Source organism: Python bivittatus, unplaced genomic scaffold, assembly GCF_059951505.1.
Source record: "Python bivittatus isolate LINGU-HERP-01145 unplaced genomic scaffold, Pbiv_v1 ctg000610_np1212, whole genome shotgun sequence".
Lineage (NCBI taxonomy): Eukaryota > Metazoa > Chordata > Lepidosauria > Squamata > Pythonidae > Python > Python bivittatus.
The window spans coordinates 60,155,089-60,174,065 of record NW_028277088.1 but is presented as its reverse complement, the minus strand read 5'-3'; the positions used below and the strand labels follow the sequence as shown (position 1 = coordinate 60,174,065).

The window sequence follows — 18,977 nt, the reverse complement described above, 5'->3', positions numbered from 1 at the left end:
CCTGAGCCATGCCAGGCCCAGCACCAGTGCTTGGTCGGCCACCAGGGTAACTACAAACCATAGCTCCTCCTAGTGGACCCCAACTGCCATGTGGACTGGCTCAGTGCAATACTGTGCCGGTCCCCACCCTGCCGTCGATCTGTCTAACTGGCTGAATGTGATGGGCTCCCTGAGTCTCCTCACTCAGAGCCCAGCGCGGACTCCAGCACCAGGTGGATAAGGCAGCAGGTACATCCTGAGTCCAGCCTCGATGTTCGCCTCTGCCCCCAATCTCACCCCCTTGAGGTGGACCCTCACCCGTATGGGTGAGCAGTCCCTGCTTCCCAGCGGGTCCTCATACTGCAGCTCCGTTAGGTGCACTGGGGTGCGCTTCTCCGTAGACGCCCATCGTTTTCCGCTGGCTCACTCTCCCCCCCTCATGGAGCCAGACTTCAAAGTGAGCCAGCCAGCTCTGCCGCATGCCGCTCTGCGAGCCGCTGCCTCCTTCCAGGGTTGGTTGGGGGTACTGGTAGCCGGAGGTCACTGGGGCCTATCCTCTGGGCAGTGTGTCAGGGCGTCCTGCCCCGAGGGACACTGCACTGCCTGGTAACCCTTCCCTCCGCAACAGTAGCAAGCACCAGCCGGGTGCTGGGCCTCTCCATCATCGGGCCTCCACCGTCGGCTCCTGCGCCTCGCCTCCAGGTCTGCCTCATTGCGGTCGGGTGTGGTTGATACCTGGGCTTGGGTCCCTCATTTAACCTGGTCCCAGGCAGCTTCCGCCACCCAGATCCACTCCTCTAGAGTCTCTGGGTCGTCCCTGCCAAGTGCTCTCTCCAGGATCTCCGGGTGGAGCCCATCTTGGAAGTAGTTAATCTTTAGGGGCTCTGGCCAGTTGGTGAGCTTTTCTGTGAGGCACTGGAACTCCAAGGCGTACTCGGATACCGTCTTGTTTCCCTGGTGCAGCTGCTGGATCTCATCTCGGGCTTGCCTGGCACTCAACATATCTTCAAACCTATCCATAAGTGCCTGCATGAACTCAGGGAAGTCTTCCACCTCTGCCGCATTGGCATCGTACAGGTGGATGACCCATGCAGCTGCCTGCCCCTCCAACAGGTCAGCTACATAGGCAACCCACTCCCCGTCATTGCTGAACAGGTGCCCACTCCAGTTCATGAAGTTCCTCACCTGCGTGAGGAAGCAGGGCAGTTGCTCAGGATCCCCCGAGAACTTGCTCTTTAAGCTCCTGAACTGGAGTGCCTCTGCTGCCCGCCGGTCCTTTGTCGTGCCTCCCGCACGGCTGGCTGCCACCACCAGCCTAGACGTGGGCCCCGCGCTGGCCCCTGCTTCTGCACCGCCCTCTGCAGCTGCCCTAGCCGGGGCTCCGGGTCCGCCAAGCAATGCCTGCAGCATGCCCTCTATGGCTGTCAGCTGCTGCTGGAAGTCGCTCTCCATCCGGGTCAGCCTCTTTTCCAGCTCTCTACTCCTGGACCCCGTGCTGCGGCTCCATGTGACCCCACGTCTCAACCCTTCAGGCCCATCCCGACGCCGAACATCTACCTGATATCCTGCGAACTGGCCGTGGGTGCTGGTCCTCTCCTCTCGCTCGGGACTGGCCCCACCGTCATGACCTCTGGTCCGGGCTCCTCACTGCTCCACGAGCTAGTGCCCTCACTGCTGCTGGCCATCTCCTGGCGAAGCCGATCAGGTCCTCTCGTGGTCTGGCGACTGGGAAAAAGGTGAGCGCTCCTCGGTGGGTACTGGGTAGTGCCCAAGGGTGAACCCTGGCTTTATGTAAGGTTTACCCCGTTCAACTCCAAAGAAACTCTTGTGACATGCAAGTTCAGAAAAGACATTTACTAGAGTGTTACATAGGTAGGTACAGACAAAGCCAGGGGTGACTTGGCATAACTTACATGGTGTTTTATAGTTTCCCCATTCCCGCACTTTACCCCGTTGCCTAATTACCGATTACCTGCAGTAATCCCCCCTCGACCAAATGGCAGATTCAGTCAGTTTCTTTTGTCTTCTTGATTGCTGTCTATTGTTTGTGTGGTTGTTGCCCTTGTTGGGTTTTCCTGTTGCGCGTAAAGCCGGGAGTTCTTAATCATGTGCTGATCATTGTGCTTCTGAGCTGCTACACTTCCCTTTGTCTGCAGCGCTCGAGGGAAGCCGGCAGTGATACAATGTATCCGCTCTCAGCCGGAGTTAACTTCCGCCACCTCTCAGCAATTGGTTCGCGGTTTGGCTAACTTCCCCTTTTTCGCTGCTAGTGCCTGGGGTGGTGAAATTGACTAGGTGAAGCTGAGCAGCAGCGTTCGCCATGCTGTGCCATGCTGGCTGAATCTGACAATGTCCGGTTAGGGTTATGACCTTGTGAGCACTGCATCATGTGGGGATGAGGGCTATGCACGTCATATCTGGGGGAAGGTTAGGGTTATGCATGTCATATCTAGCATAACCTGATGGTGTCACTGATTAAACAGATAAACTCCCATTGAATTTAGTATACACTATTACTACTTGGGCCATATTGAGAATATGGAATAGATACAAACCCAGGTTGTGCCCAAAAATACCTTTGTGGCTCTCAGCACAAGAAGCATTTTATAGAGTAGAAATAATAGGCAAACACAAATGGGTAACTTATTGTGCAATATTAGAATTTTGTCAAGGGGAATGTAAAAACCAAGGGAAGAACTGGTGGCAGAAGGATATGTTCAATGGTTCTCTTATTTACAATTATTAGAAATACAGTGGAACCTCTGTTTACGAACTTAATTCGTTCCGTGACACTGGCCGCAACCCAAATTGGTCGCAACCCGAAGCAAATTTGCCCATAAGGTTCAATGTAATTACCGTTAATCCGTTCTGGCGTGGAGGACAGGGAGGCGGCTATTGCTTGGAGGGAGAGTCCCCCTCCCTACGACCACGTGTCAGGGGTGGAAAATGGCTATGGACCACATATCAGGGGTGGAAAAATGGCCACGGACCACGTGTCAGGGGCGGAAAATGGCTGCGGACCACGTGTCAGGGGTGGAAAAATGGCCGCGGACCACGTGTCAGGGACGGAAAATGGCCGCGGACCACGTGTCAGGGGCGGAAAATGGCTGTGAACCACGTGTCAGGGTGGAAAAATGGCCACGGACCATGTGTCAGGGGCAGAAAATGGCCGTGGACCACGTGTCAGGGGCGGAAAATGGCCGCGGACCACGTGTCAGGGGCGGAAAATGGCTGCGAACCACGTGTCAGGGTGGAAAAATGGCCACGGACCATGTGTCAGGGGCAGAAAATGGCCGTGGACCACATGTCAGGGGCGGAAAATGGCCGCGGACCACGTGTCAGGGGCGGAAAATGGCTGCGAACCACGTGTCAGGGTGGAAAAAATGGCCACGGACCGTGTCACGGGAGGGAAATGGCCGCGTATCCTGCTCGTACCCCGAGGCGGAGTTCGCAAACCGAAGCAAAATTTTGCGGCCGGAGCTGGTCGTAACCCGAAAAGTTTGTTAACAGAAGTGTTCGTAACCCGAGGTTCCACTGTATTTAAAGTAGACAAAAGAATTTATGCTTTTGAACATTCTTAGACTGAGTTTGAAATAGAATTGTGTACAAATGATGAACATGTAATTGCTAAAATGGATAAAATTTTATTTAAATTTTAAACAGAAGAAGAGCAAGTGAAAGAATGAATGATAAAGTGAGCTAAAAATGTTGGTTATACTCTGCAGATGGAAAAATGGGAAAATATGTGGCTGAAAGGACTGAAATTTACACTATATTATAATCTTAAAGAGAATTTTTATAAAATGATGTACCATTGGTAAATGTCACCAGAGAAATTGTCTAGAATATATAAATAAAGGTGGGCTTCCGGTAGGGGGAAATGGTGGGCTTGAGCACCTCCTTTGCAATGGGAGATGATACTACAGCTGTTTTGTGGCTCGAGTAGGATCCCTATAGCCTGAAGAATTCTCCAGAGCTCCCTGAAATTGACCCATCTGTCCTCCAGACAGCCGTTCCTTGTGTGAGGATCACAAAACAGAGGTTTTTGTAATCAGCTGGTGAGTTTAGCAGCTGGGAGGCGGGATTTCCAGCAAGTTCGAGGCTGTGGTGAAGCTGGGAAAATACGGACACTAGAACCATTTCTAAAACACTTTTTTGGGGGGCTTATTATTTTCTTCTTGAGTTATTTTATACCAAATCAAACCTTTACACCAACAATTATCTGTGTTAACTGTGAGAGAAACAGACTAAATTAAATTATGCGAAGCAGAAAAATTTTGAGTTTGCAAATAAACCAGGGAAATGGTAGGCATTCAAACTGAGAAAGGAGAAAGAAAAGAAAAGAATACTAAAGATTCAAGAAGGTGATACTGTATTAACAAATAATGTGAGTATTCAGAAATCCTTTCATGATTTGTACTCAAATTAATATAAAAGACAGGATGTTTCCCTGGAAAAGATTGATGAATATTTGAAGAAACAGAATGTACCAGAACTTTCAAAATTTTAGAGACAAATTATGAATCACCCCATAACAACTTTTGAGATATCAGAAGCCATAAAAAAGATCAAAACAGAGAAAGCACCAGGGCCTGATGGATTACCAAGTACATACTATAAATATTTTGAAGACCAACTTTTTCAACCACTTCAGAATGTGATGAATTCTATTTTGCAGGAATCTGTTATGTCAGAATCTCAGAAAGAGGCTAATATTGCATTATTACCAAAGGAAGGACAAGATTTAACCTCAGATAAGAATTATAGATCTATTTCATCGTTCAATAATGACTATAAAGTATTTACATCAATATTGGCTGATAGATTAAAGAAGATTTTACAGGACTTTATTCATGAAGATTAATGTGGATTTTTACCCAAAAGGCAATTAAGAGACAATGTGAGAGCTGTATTGGATATAATAGAGTACTTACAACAACATAATGAAAAGCAAGTGGCATTGCTTTTTCTGGATGCAGAGAAAGCTTTTGATAATTTGAATTGGTCCTTTATGTTTAAAGTTCTGGAAGATATGGACTTTGTGGAGAATTTTATTCAAGAGATTAAGCCAATATATACATCTCAGAAGGCACCTATTATTGTTAATGGCGAGTTAACTAAATCTTGTGAGATACAGAAGGGGACAAGACAGGAATGTCCACTATCCCCTTTGTTTTTTATTTTGGTCTTGGAAGTGTTGAACAGAAACATTAGACAGGATGAGAAAATAATGGGTTTGAAAATTTAAAAAGAGGCTTATAAAACAAGGGCTTTTGCTGATGTCTTAGTTTTGATTTTACAAGAGCCTCAGAATGGTATTGAACATTTGATGAAGAAATTGAAGGACATTGGTGCATTAACTGGCTTTAAAGTAAATAAACAAATAACAAAGATGTTGGTTAAAAATATGAATATATAAGACGAAGAGACTTTGATGAAAAAGACCGGTTTTAAAATTGAGAAAAGGATTAAATATCTTGGGGTTACATTGACTAATATGAATTGCATGTTGTTTCAGATGTTAAGGTATGGAATGATATTAAAAAAGATTTATTGAGATGGGACAAATTACAATTGTCACTCTTGGGAAGAATTTCAGTAATTAAAATGAAAGTTTTACCTAGGATGTTATTTTTATTCCAGGTAATACCGATATTGACTGATGTACCATTTAAACAATGGCAAAAAGATATTTCTAAGTTTGTATGGCAAGGTAAAAAACTAAGAATTAAGTATAAATTGTTTCAAGATGCCAAAGAAAGAAGTGGGCTAGGATTATCTGACTTAAAACTGTACTTTGCTGCTTATTGTTTGGTATGGATGAAAGATTGGGTGAGTTTGAGAAATAAGAGGTTACTGGAGTTGGAAGGATATGATGTAAGATTTGGATGGCACACTTATCTGTGGTATGAGAAAGTTAAGGTTAATACAGATTTCAAAGATCATTTTTATTAGGCATGCCATACTGAGAGTCTGAAGTAGGTATAAAGCAAGATTGTCTCCTAAAATTCCTTTATGGCTGTCACCCCTAGAAATTTTTTTAGAAGAGAAAAGATAGTTAAACAAACATGATTGACCTATGCTGACGTATTGACTTTTTTTTTGAAGAAGAATCTAAATTAAAAACAAGAGGAGAACTAGAACTGGAAGGTTATACTGGTCACTGGTTTGCCTATGCTCAGTTGACAGAAAGATTCAACTTGGACAAGAAGAATTATGATTTTACAAATGAGAAAACTGACTTTGCTTTGGATTTCGGTACTAATGATCAACATCTTATTGCTAAGATGTATAAACTTTTACTGAAAATGAATATGGAAGACGAATATGTTAAAGGTTGTATGATTAAATGGGCAAAAAAATTCAGATATAACATAACATTGGATGAATGGGAGAACATGTGGAGTAAAGGGTTGAAATTTACATTGAATTATAATTTGAAAGAGAATTGTTATAAGATGATTTATTGCTGGTATTTAACACCTGATAAATTGTCAAAGATGTATAAGGGAGTGTCAAATACATGTTGGAAATGTAATCTATGTGAAGGCACCTTTTATTATCTTTGGTGAACTTGTTAGAAAGCTAAAAAATATTGGGGTCAGATATGCATCTTTATTCAGAGATTTCTTAAAGTAAATGTAGAATTGAAACCAGAGGTTTTCCTTCTAGGTTTAATGGATAAAAAGATTGAAAGAAAATATGGGACTTTGCTTTTATATATGATAGTAGCAACAAGACTTTTATATGCACAGAGGTGGAAGGATTTACAAATACCTACAATGGAAGAATGGATGGTGAAGTTACTGGAATTGGCTGAGATGGTGAAATTGACTACTTTGATTAAAGACTTTGTTCAGCTTTGTTTCTACTTGGAAAACACTTTTGGACTATTTGCTTGAAACTGAAAGAAATTAAACTTTGACTTTGGGATTTGATGACTAGAACTGTCTGTGGCTATAGAAATATTGTGTCCTATTGTTAATTTTAGAATAAAGGTTAATGTATTTTATATTTGTATCTGTGCCGAAGAAAGTTGAAGTCACTCTTTTTCTACTTATTTCTTTTTTCTTTTTCTTTTCTGCACTCTTAATTTTGCTTTTTTTCTCATATTTTCTTTTTCTAATTTTTCTTTTCTGTTTCCTTATATTTTATCTTCTTTTTGAAACTTAATAAAGTCTTATTTAAAAAAATAGAAAGCATAAAGGCACTTCAAATTTATGTTGGAAATGTGAACAAGAAGAAGGGACATTTTATCATGTTTGGTAAAAAAGCTAGAAAATTCTGGATTCAAATACATACACTGAGTCAGAGGATTTTAAAGATTAAAATACAATTGAAACCAGCAGTTTTTCTTTTGGGATTGATGGGAAAAGGTTATGGAACTTTGTTTTTGTACATGATAACTGCAGCGAAATTATTGTATGCACAAAGATGGAAAGATTCAGCAACCCACAATTCAGGAATGGTTGGTGAAGATGATGGAACTTGCTGAGATGGCTAAATTGACTTCTTTGATCAGAGAAAAGACAATATCTACATTTATTTATTGTAGATTTATTGCTGACTGGAAACCCCTTATAGATTTTTTGCATGAAACTGAAAAAAATGAACTCATGATTTATGGTTTTGATTATTAAACAGGATAGATTATAGAAAGAAGAGAGTTAAGTTGTAACCATAGAATAAGAAGTAAATTTATAATTGTACCTATAACTGCTGTAAAGATCAGAAGCTGCTTCTTTGTAACTTTTTTTTTCATTTCTATTTTTATTTTACTTTTTTTTCTTTTCTTGCACTTTTAGATTTCTCTTTGATTTCTTACTTTTTCTTTTCTTTTTTACTTTATATTAGTTTGTATACGTTTTTATCTTCCTTCTTAAAAATCTTTAATAAAAATGATATTTAAAAAAAACCAAAGTGGTCAGCCTGACTTTAACAGCTGGGAAGATTGTAGAGAAGATGATAAAGTGACTGATCTATTATATCAGAACTTTATAAGCAATGCAGTAATTGCCAGAAGTCAATATAGATTTATCAAGAAGAAACCTTACCTCTTTTTGATCTGGTAACTTCTGTGATAGATTATGCAAGTGCTATGCAGATAATTTATCTTGATGTTAGCAAAGCATCTGACAAAATACCCTATGATAAGCTGATTACTAAACTAATTAAGGGCCCATTGAATGGCAAGATAAGTGGATTGACAGCTGGCTTAAAAATCATATTTAAAGAGGGAGGGAAAGTATCAAAGGGAGATATCGAAAGAACCAGTCCTGGGACCTCTATTTGCAATATTTTCATTAATGATGTGGACAGAGATGTGGAGGGAATGCTTTGCAGGTTATGCAAAATTGGACAATTAATCCAATAATTAATCCAATAATTAATTAATTAGAGATATCTAATACCCTAGCAGACAAAAATCAAATCAAAATTACCTGGATAAGTTGGGGAAAAAGGTTGAAAATGTCAAATTCATAGAATCGTAGGGTTGGAAGAGACCATGGTGGGAATAGGGCCATAGGGTAGGAATTTTTATACCAGCCCAGACAAATGGCTGTCTAAACGTTTCTTGAAAACCTCCAGTGATGGAGCACCCACGACTGTAGGAGGTAGGCTGTTCTACTCCTTAATAATCTCATAGTCAGGAAATGCCTTATTTGGATCTCCCCTGGTAAAATTTCCACTCATTGGTTCTTGTCCTATTCCTGGGCACTATAGTAACTAAATCTTTACCCTGTGACTGTCCTTCAAGTATTTGAAAACTTACATCCTGTCTCCCCTTCTTTCTTTAGACTAAACATACCCAATTCCTTTAATACTTCTTCATAGAAGTATTCCCAGACCCTCTTTATCACTCTTCTCTACACTCTTTCCAATCCATCAGTGTCTTTCTTGTATTGTGATGACAAGAACTGGACACATATTTCAAATTCTCTCTGGTCTCTGTATATTGTTATAGAAACATCTGAGATTGTGAGTGATTACTGTTGGAAAATATGAGGTTTCAACCAAGCCTGTCTCACATGAGCACAAAGGGAGGGGTGGCTTCACTGCAGCCTAGCTTTGCTGCTTTGTGTGGGAGGGGCTTGGAGCCTGCCCTTTTTCCTGTTTCCCTCATTTTCCTACTTCTTCCTCATGGCTCTCCATGAGATAGGAATGAATCCTCTCTCTGTAAGGTTTGCCCCGTTCGACAGAGAAACTCCCGTGACACGTGTGATTCACAAAAGAGGTTTACTCATGCGTAACGTAGCAGTCACAAGCAAAGCCAGGACTGGCTTGGTACATTTACATTACACCTTTATAGTTGTCTCAATCCCACCGCGGGCCCCGTTGCTAGGTTATATATTACAAATTAGATTGCAGATTGCCCCCTGTAATCCCCCCCTTCTACTGGAATGGCAGGTTCAGCCCAGTTCTCTTGTTTCTTTGATTGTTGTTGCCTATGGCGTGGTCGTTGCCTTCGTTGGGGCTTCTGTCGCGCGCACAGCCGGGAGCATCCCCTCGCGCGCTGATCTCTTCCTCAATTCGCTGATCTCTCCTTTGTCTATAGCGCCCGCGGCCCTCTGGCGTTAACACAAGGCATCCGCTCCAGATTAGTGAAGTGGCGCCAGGTGGCCCATTCATTAGCTTGCGGTTTCGCATTTCCTCTTTCTGCGCTAGCGCTCGAGCGGTGAAATTGACTAAAGGCGCGGCTGGGCAAGTTCCTAGGCATGCAGTGCCAGCTGAACCTGACACTCTCCTCCTCATGGTTTTTGTAATAACATTTCACATCCCCAACATAGGGTTATGGGCCCAGCGTATCAGCCCAGGAGGTTTCTTTGGTCTTACAGCCAAGAAAGTGCTTGCACATTTTAAAAAGGCTCAGTTCACGGTTTTTTTCTCTCTCTCCTTTTAACAATGGAGAGGGAGGAGGGGCTTCCCCCATCCCAAAGTTGAATGAAGATAATTTTTCAGCTTGGCTATACAGACTAAGGCTACGACTGGGCTTTCAGGATACCCTAGATTGTTTAGATTCCCCTCAACCACAACCAGGGGATTCTGAGGAATCCAAGAGATTATGAGAACAGAAGAACAAAAGGGCCATGATTTTAATTTCTAGTTCACTACCTGATCACAGACTGGCAGAAATAAAAGATCTTCCCACTGCCAAAGAAATGATTGAGAACCTAAGGACATTATATTTAGAAAATGATGATCAGAAGATTATTTCGTTACTGAGGGAACTGATTGCATCTAGTTTTTTAGAAGATGAGGATATTAACGAGCATTTATTGAGAATGCAGTCTATCTTTGAAAGGCTGGGCACAATTCAAAATCTCATGAATGAAAGACTAAAAATGGCTTTACTACTAAGCTCATTACCTGACAAATATTACCCTTTCGTAGCAGCGCAGAATTTACAAAGGACAAATTTGTCTCAGTTGTTTGGAGCAATTAGAAGTGAAACAAGGAGACAGAAAAATTGTTTGTATTTCCATAAAAAGTCAACAAAAGACATGGGTTACCTGGCAGAAAAAGGGAAACATGAGCAGAAGCCATTAATTGCTCATCAGCACAATAATAAACCCATTGTTTGTCATTCCTGCAACAAGCCAGGGCACATAGCTAGATTTTTAAAAGCAAAGACAAAAAGGATTTTTCAGAAGGAAGGCATTCCAAAGAAAAATTAGCTCTGCATACAGTTTTCAGAGCAGAAAATGCTCTTGAAGCTAATTCTAATGAAACCAAAAGTCAGTGGATCTTAGATTCAGGTGCAAGCCAACATCTTTGTGGGAACAGAGATAATTTTAGTGAACTGAAGAGCCACAAGGGAACATTGCTCTTGCTGATGGGAATTCCATCTCAATAAGAGGAAAAGGCAAAATACCGTTGAGATGTTTTAATGGAGAAAAATACAAAGACCTCATAGTGACAGATGCATATTATGTATCACAGTTGACAACCAATTTGCCGAGTATGCGATCATTAAACAGAAAAGGTTTCAATGTAATGTTTAAAGCCAATAGAACATGTGAAGTAACCAGTGGTAGCCAGATTTATGTTACAGGCTTTGAGAAAAATGGAGTGTACCAGGTGAACTGTGAACAGCTACCACAAGATGTCAGCCTCACCTGCCAACAGCAGCAGAGAAAGAAGGACATCAGCGCCACCATATGGCACAAGCGGTTTCCACACAGGGACTTTGATGCAAATATTAGAATGAAGAAGGAAAATATGGTAAGAGACCTTGAACTAAGCAATTGCGAAAAATACCAGTCAAAGTCTGTAGTGTGCATCAGAGGAAAGGCAACAAGGCCTGTCATACCCAAACAAAGGGAAAGGCGTGCAACTAAACCACTTGAACTTATCCACACTGATTTATGTGGACCTCTTCAAACGTCAGCAGGTGGAAACAAATACACAGTATGTTTTATAGATGATTTTTCCAGGTATTATGTAACCTACCTGATGAAGGAAAAGTCCCAAACTGGGGATATGCTGAAGACATATGTTGCTATGGTAAGGAATAAATTCAACCAGACCCCTCAAGCCCTTCAAGGCGACAGAGGCGGTGAGTTCATTTCTAACACCATGCAGACATACCTAACACAACTAGGCATAGAGCACAGATTAACCACTCCTTACACACCAGAGAGTAATGGAGTTGCAGAACGAAAGAACAGATCATTGATGGAGATGGTAAGGTGTATGCTGTTAGAGGCAGATCTACCTGACAAATACTGGGCAGATGCTGTTATCACAGCTACATACTTGCAAAATAGATTGCCAACCAGAGCCAATAAGGATTGCCTTTTGAACTTTGCCATGGGCAAAAACCAAGTGTCAAACATTTAAGAGTGTTTGGACCTAAGGCCTATGCCCACATACCAAAAGAAAGGAGATCCAAACTAGACCCTAGAGCTGAAGAAGGGGTCATGATTGGCTATGCTCCAGGAAGCAAGGGATACAGAATCGCGAACCCAAAGACGGGAAAAGTAAGCGTATGCAGAGTGGTATAATTTAATGAGAGGGAGAGAGGCTGCTGCACTCAGGTGGATAATGACTGTGGAGAAACAAGCAGCAGCAGTTACCAGCCTGAGATGTTCAGCCTGACACCAGAAGACACAACCACACCAACCCAGAGGGAGATGGAAGTCCAGGAAGAGACTCCACTAGAGACAGATGATGAGGCCGAGGATGCAGAAGAGGGTGAACCACCAGTCCTCGCTCCTGAATCTGCTCTGAGATGCTCATCACGACCCAACAAAGGAGTTCCAGCTGACAGACTTACCTACCTCACAAGGCCGTCGCTACAAAGTGAACCTGCATCGTGGAATGAGGTGCCGCAAATGCCAGCAGATGAGGCAAGTAAGTGGAAAAGGGCAGCACAGGAGGAGCTAGATGCTCTGTACAAAAACAAAACATGGACTTTAACTAAACTACCAAAAGGCAAGAAGGCCATAGGTTGTAAGTGGGTGTTCAAGGCAAAACAAGACGAGAATGGCGAAGTACAAAGGTACAAGGCCAGATTGGTGGCAAAAGGCTACTCACAGAAATATAGACAGGACTATGATGAATGTTTTGCTACTGTTGTGAAACACAATTAGAATGCTTCTAAGTCTAGCAGCATCCAGGAACATGGACGTCGAACACTTAGATGTTAAAACTGCATTTTTACATGGGGAGATAGAAGAAGAACTTTACATGACACAGCCTCCAGGCTTCATTAATCCCAATACCAAGCATCTCGTCTGCAAGCTTCAGAAGGGAATTTATGGCCTGAAGCAGGTGGCCAGTGTGTGGAACAAGAAGTTAAACCAAATACTTCTTGACCAGGGTTTCATTCAAAGAAAAGCTGATCCCTGCCTATACACAAGACACAGAAATGGGAGGGATGTGTATATACTTTGTTATGTGGATGATTTAATGATTTGCCACAATAACCAGAGGGACTTTAATGATATTGTTTCTCAACTAAATAGAGAAGTAGAAGTGAAGCATCTGGGCAATGCCAGCTACTACTTAGGAATACAGATTGAGAGAGAAGAAGATGGGAGCTTTCTTCTAAGTCAGAACCAAAAGATTCTAGAACTGTTGGAAAAGCTTAAGATTGCAAAATGCCAATCCTGTGCCTACACTGATGGAGACAGCTTTCCACAAGCAACAAGAACCCAGCAATCTCCTACCAGAGAACAATGAATATAGAAGTGCCATAGGAAAATTGTTGTATCTATCCACCACCACTAGACCAGACTCTGCAGCTGCAGTGGGCATTCTATGCAGAAAGACAAGCACACCCACACAGAGAGACTGGATTGGTGTCAAGAGGGTGGGAAGGTACCTAAAGGGGACCATGCACCTAAAACTAAAATTGCCAGCCGCTGAGAATCCTAGACTGGTGGGATTCACAGATGCAGACTGGGCAGAAAACATTGTTGACCGTAAGTCCACTAGTGGCTATGTATTTTTCTATGGGGGTGGAACAGTGAGCTGGGAAAGTCACAAGCAAAGCACAATATCACAGTCCTCTGCAGAAGCAGAGTATGTGGCAGCAACAGACGCATGTAATGAGACTGTGTGGCTTAGATTATTGCTTGCAGACATGGGTATAGACAAACCAACCCCTATACAAATCTTTGAAGACAATCAGAGTTGCATCAGACTTTCACAGTCAGAGAAAGCAGGTGGGAGAACTAAGCACATTGATGTAAAGTATCATGTGGTGAGAGAGTTGCAACAACAAGGGTTAATCAAACTAGACTACTGTCCCACAGGAAACGTGACAGCGGACATCTTCACGAAGCCGTTATTGAGAACCAGTTATTAGGAACTAAGAGAAAAATTAAATATTGTAGGACGTGGAGACATGCAAGCTTGAAAAGAAGGGGTGTTGGAAAATATGGGGTTTCAACCAAGCCTGTCTCACACGAGCACAAAGGAGTGTGTGTGGCTTCGCTGCGGCCTAGCTTTGCTGCTTTGTGTGGGTGGGGCTTGGAGCCCGCCTTTTTTCCTGTTTCCCTCATTTTCCTACTGTTCTCCTCATGGCTCTCCACAAGGTAGGAATGAATCCTCTCTCCTCCTCATGATTTTTGTAATAACGTTTCACAACCCCAACAAGTAATAACTTTTCCAACCCCTACTGGCTTCACTGCTGTAGCTTTGCTGACCCCAGTCCTTGGCAATATATTCAGTTCTAGGATGTTGTCACCCTCCCACTTTTTCTCTGGTTTAGCTAGATGCCTGCCAAACATGCCAGCCTGTGTGAGATGTAGCCCATCTCCTGCCAGAAGTCTTTCATATAGTTAGTACAGTCCATAGTCAAACAAGCCAAACCTTTTTCAGTGGCATTACCTACATAGCCAGTTGTTCATTTCCAGGATTTTTCTTCTTATACTACGACCCTCAACTGGAAGAGTTAACAAACAGTACTTGTGTTCCAGTTCCTTCATTTGTCTCCCCAGAGCCTAATAATCTCTGGAGATTCACACTTTCTCTTGGCAATATCATTCATCCCCATCTGAATCATGAGGGATGGAATAGTTATAAGTTAATTTGAAGAGTCTCTCTCTGTCACATCCTGGATACAGGTACCTGGAACCTCCCACCATCATAATGCATCTTTTTGTTTAGCTGTTATTAGATTTCTTTAACCCACAGGGGCCATGCCTTTTATTCTGTTCTGTGAAGCTGGGACTAATAAGGTTTGCTTGGGAGCAACAGCCTGATACTGGATCCTGAACACCATTGGCCCTGAATATCTTCTGATCCTCATGGTCTCACCCCCCCCCCCAAAAAAAACCTTTTTGTAGCTTTTAGCTTCCTTTGGGAGTCTATGTTCATTTTAATCTTTATCCATGTTAAGTTTCTTTAACTACTTTTAACTACTTTCTGTTATTAACTCCTTGTTAATTCCTTTTAAACTCTTGGCTCAGTTGAAACCTCCCTATGTATCTACAGTCATAAGTTGCCTCCCAATCTTGTTTGTTAAAAGAAAAATCAAATAATTATTACCTTAAGGAATGGAAACCATTGATGGACTATTTGCAAAATGCAGGTGGGGCGAAGCTTACATGGGGATTTGAAGATTAGATTATAAATGTAATGGGATATGTTTTGATAAAGAATTAATGCATTAAAAACTAGCACCTATGACACTTTTATTATTCTTAAGACCAGAGATAGATTGGAAGCTATCTATTTTTCATGTCTTTTTTTCTTTTTCTTTTACTTTATCTCGCTTTTTCTTTTCCTTTTCTTTATAATTTGTATTTTCAATTTTCTTTTTCACTTCTAACTTTTAACTTTATAGTTTTAAAATCTCAATAAAATACTATTTAAAAAAAAAGTTGCCTCCCAATCCTTTATTAGAAAGATTTGCAACTCCAGTATCTATCTTTCTAAGTTTCAAACTCTCCAGTGCTTCTTTTGATGTGAGAATTTCTTTTCAATGGAATCCCACATAGTACATCTCTAACCTTGTTGAAATTGGCTTTCCTGAAATCTGACTTCTAGTGTATATGAGAATACTCTTTGTACAATATCTTGAAACCCAAAATGATGTAGTCACTTCTTCCAAAGTTGCAGCTGTTCTATGTTGATTAGAATCAGATATCTCCTCTTCATCCTTATGCAAAAGTAAACAATCAGTAAGACCACTGAGGGATTTTGGGACCTTGCAGTTGGTTTTCCAAGAGCTGTCTGGGGAGTTAAAGTGTCTTATTATTACATCTATCATCTCTGAAAGTTCTGTAATCTATCCTAGAAGGGAATTATTCAGATCTTCTGCCTGATTGGCAATCTGTAGCATACCCCTACAATAATATTTGTGTTGTTTCTCCTTCCTTCCATTATTATCAAAATGCTCTTGACTGGACCTTTGTGCTCAGATTCCTATTTCTGTACATTTGTGTACCCACTTCTATTCTTTGCTCTGGTCTATTTCCTTTTCAATAAATTATACTCATCAATCTTTATATTCCACTCATTAATTTTATCCCACCAGGTTTCAGTAAATTCTAGAAATCACATTCACCTTCCTGCATAATGATGATCTACAAATTTATTTTTAATAACTATTGAAATTGTTATGATTCCATAATCATTTTTTCAGAAATATAACCACAAATCAACCAGTCTGCCCCAAAGCTCAATTCAATGTTTAACCATTCAGAGGTAAGCCCCACTGAATTCATTTGGGCTTCCAGATAAATGTGATAATAACTTAAATAAACAATTGGCTCTTTCCTTTCTATTCCTATGACATAAAGAATGTATATACAAATTTAATTTTATTACTTGGTTTTAAATAGAAGAAAAAAGGATACAGCATAGGCAACCTGTTTCCATTCATTTGGAAGAAGAGGTATGTAGATACCAAAGCCTACTATACCCAAATATGAATAAAGCAAAAGGGTGATTAACTGGAAAAAGTGAAGTGGTAATGACCAACCATTTACTCTGGACTGGAGAGGTGCCATGACTAGATCATTCAATTGTTCAGGTCTTGTCTGCCGTAGCTTTTTGTCATAACAGGTCATCTGTAAAACAGAATCCCAAATTACCTATATGAAATAGTCATTATTCTTTTAAAATTTAGATAAACATTTTGCATACCACAAATCAGTAATATGTTCAAAACGCAACTTCACAACATGTTTAAATGAGGCAATGTCAGTTATTGGAAAGCTAGGGTAGATGATGGATACGTTGTTTGGCAAGGGGATGAAATGTCAACAAGCCTGTCAAAATTACTATTCTGCAATAGATAATCACAGATAAAATTTAGTGGAGCTAGTATTGCACCTATCTGTGGCTTGCCAGCTTCCATCATACATAAACTAGCAGTCAACGACAGGTAACACCCTTTTTTCTCCTTTCCTAATGATCCAGAAACTGTAACTTCTTCTATGTATGTCTCTTTCTTACGTTTTCCCCACAAGCTCAATTTCTGTAAACACGCTACCTTTTTTCTCTTAAAACTGCGCTATCCACTTGCTTTTCTATGTTTACAAGAATCAGCCTAGGGCATTGACCACTTTAGCCCTATACCTTTTTGATAACCTGTCAACGGTTAACATCTTTAGACCTCTTGCCTTATTAGTATGGCACGAATCTGCATATTAACTTGTTCTTTGTCTTTCCTTCATTGAACTGAATGCATTACATTTCCCATATATTATTAATTGCTTCAGATATCTTTGTTAGCCTTTAAAGAATTAATTGCTAATACTGAACAGTACGTTTTTTTAAAACTACCTTGTCTGCCATTCTCCTAAAGTATTCTTTTCTACATTATATTGTTTATTAATCCAGATGAGGGGCCCCTCAGCTCAGGTGGCCCTCAACCATCCTACTGAAGATGCTACTGAGGAAGAACTGAGGATTTCTTGGTGTACTAAAGGTGTTTATGACGTGATTAGATTAAAGCCTTCAGGACGTCTGGTTGCTGATGTTGCCATACAAGAAATTCTGAAGCTGCAAAGACACAATTATATTGCGTACAACATGGTACATAAGAGGCATGAACGCAGGAAAGCTCAACACAGTGAAAGATGAAATGAAACAACTACAGATTGACATCTTAGGCAACAGTGAGTTGAGATGGACTGGGATTGGACACTTTCAATCAGAAGATCACACTGTTTTATTAATCAGCACATGAAAAACAAAGAAGGAACAACATTGCTTTTATAGTTAGGAAGGGTATAACAAGAACAATACTTGGCTGCAGTGCAATCAATGACCAATAATATCAATTAGACTTCATGGACAACCCTTTAATATGAGGATCATTCAGGTTTATGCTCCAACCAAAAAAAAAAAAAAAATTCAAAAAAATTCAAACCTTTATTGGCATTGCAAACATTAAAATACAAGGACTTAGCATATCATAAAGATGACAGCAGGAAAACAATACTCAAAGAAGAGTTTGGTTACATTTCCTTTTGAACACTTCCTCCAGGAACTTAGCAACAATTTGGGTAATCTCAGGTATAGCATCACAGAGCAAGTACCAGCAGGATGACACAGGATCCACATTGTTCAGAGGATATTTGCCCTGCAAAGGTCTTAGAAGCAAATCATGTCGAAGAGACACAAATAAATAACAATCAAAAATGATATGATAGATTGTATCTGGGCTGCCACAAAGACAGAGCCTGTCATGGATGGGAATGCGTTTATACCTTCCAAGGAGCACCTTAGAAGGAAAAGCATTCACTCTAGCCAAGAAAAAGGCCCTTCGCTGGGAAGGTAACACAAGATCGTTGAAATAATGCGCCATCTTGCCCAATTGATTTTCTATACCAAGCATGGCAGGGGAGCATACACGAGGTTGGGCTGGTCTGAATTTGTGGTATTCTAAGTCCAAAAGTCTCTGTTTAATAGTGCTAAATACAAAGCTTTCATCTGAAAGGTATAGGTCCTCAATTGCAATCCCAATCTGCTTAATCTTGGATATAATATGTCGCGACCACAGCGAGATGTATTTATCTTTTTTGAGATATGATAGCAGACTTCGCGGAGCTGCTCTATATAAGATTCTGAGCCAATATTTAATTGTTAAAATCCAGGCTTTAGTTTCAATTAAACTTTGACCCGTTTCTAGGCAGATTATGGGATAAGAGACACAGTTAGGAGCCCCTAAGAGCTGCCTCAGAAAGGAAGCCTGTATACCTTCCACTTTAGCATTAAAAGCTCTCAACCAAAGAGGAATACCATAAAGTATTTGAGAGAGAGATTTGGCTTTAAATATCCTAATTGCTGCTGGTACAAATTGATTGCCTCTTGTAAAATAGAACTGTTTGATCTGGGCGGCGGAACAGTTGGCTAAGTGAATTGACTTATTACGATGGGTTACCCAAGAAAGATTATAACTAAAAGTAATGCCAAGGTATTTAAAAGTTTTGACTTGTTCAATTTCTATACCGCCCATAGACCATCTCGCCAGATGCCATCTTTTAGCAAATATTATTACCTTTGATTTGGAAAAATTAATAGTAAGTGAGTTACTT

The 18,977-nt window shown here is 41.0% G+C and overlaps 1 protein-coding gene across 1 annotated transcript in view; it reads right to left on the bottom strand.

Annotated features, from left to right (window-relative positions):
* Positions 1-16,868, bottom strand: part of ZDHHC11 (zDHHC palmitoyltransferase 11) — a 77,979-nt gene extending 61,111 nt beyond the window's left edge. The window contains exon 1 of the mRNA XM_088150210.1: positions 16,290-16,868. Coding sequence (XP_088006336.1) covers positions 16,290-16,502 — 213 coding nt within the window. The 5' untranslated portion in view covers positions 16,503-16,868. The remainder of the gene's footprint in view (positions 1-16,289) is intronic.
* Between the last annotated feature and the right edge of the window lie 2,109 nt (positions 16,869-18,977).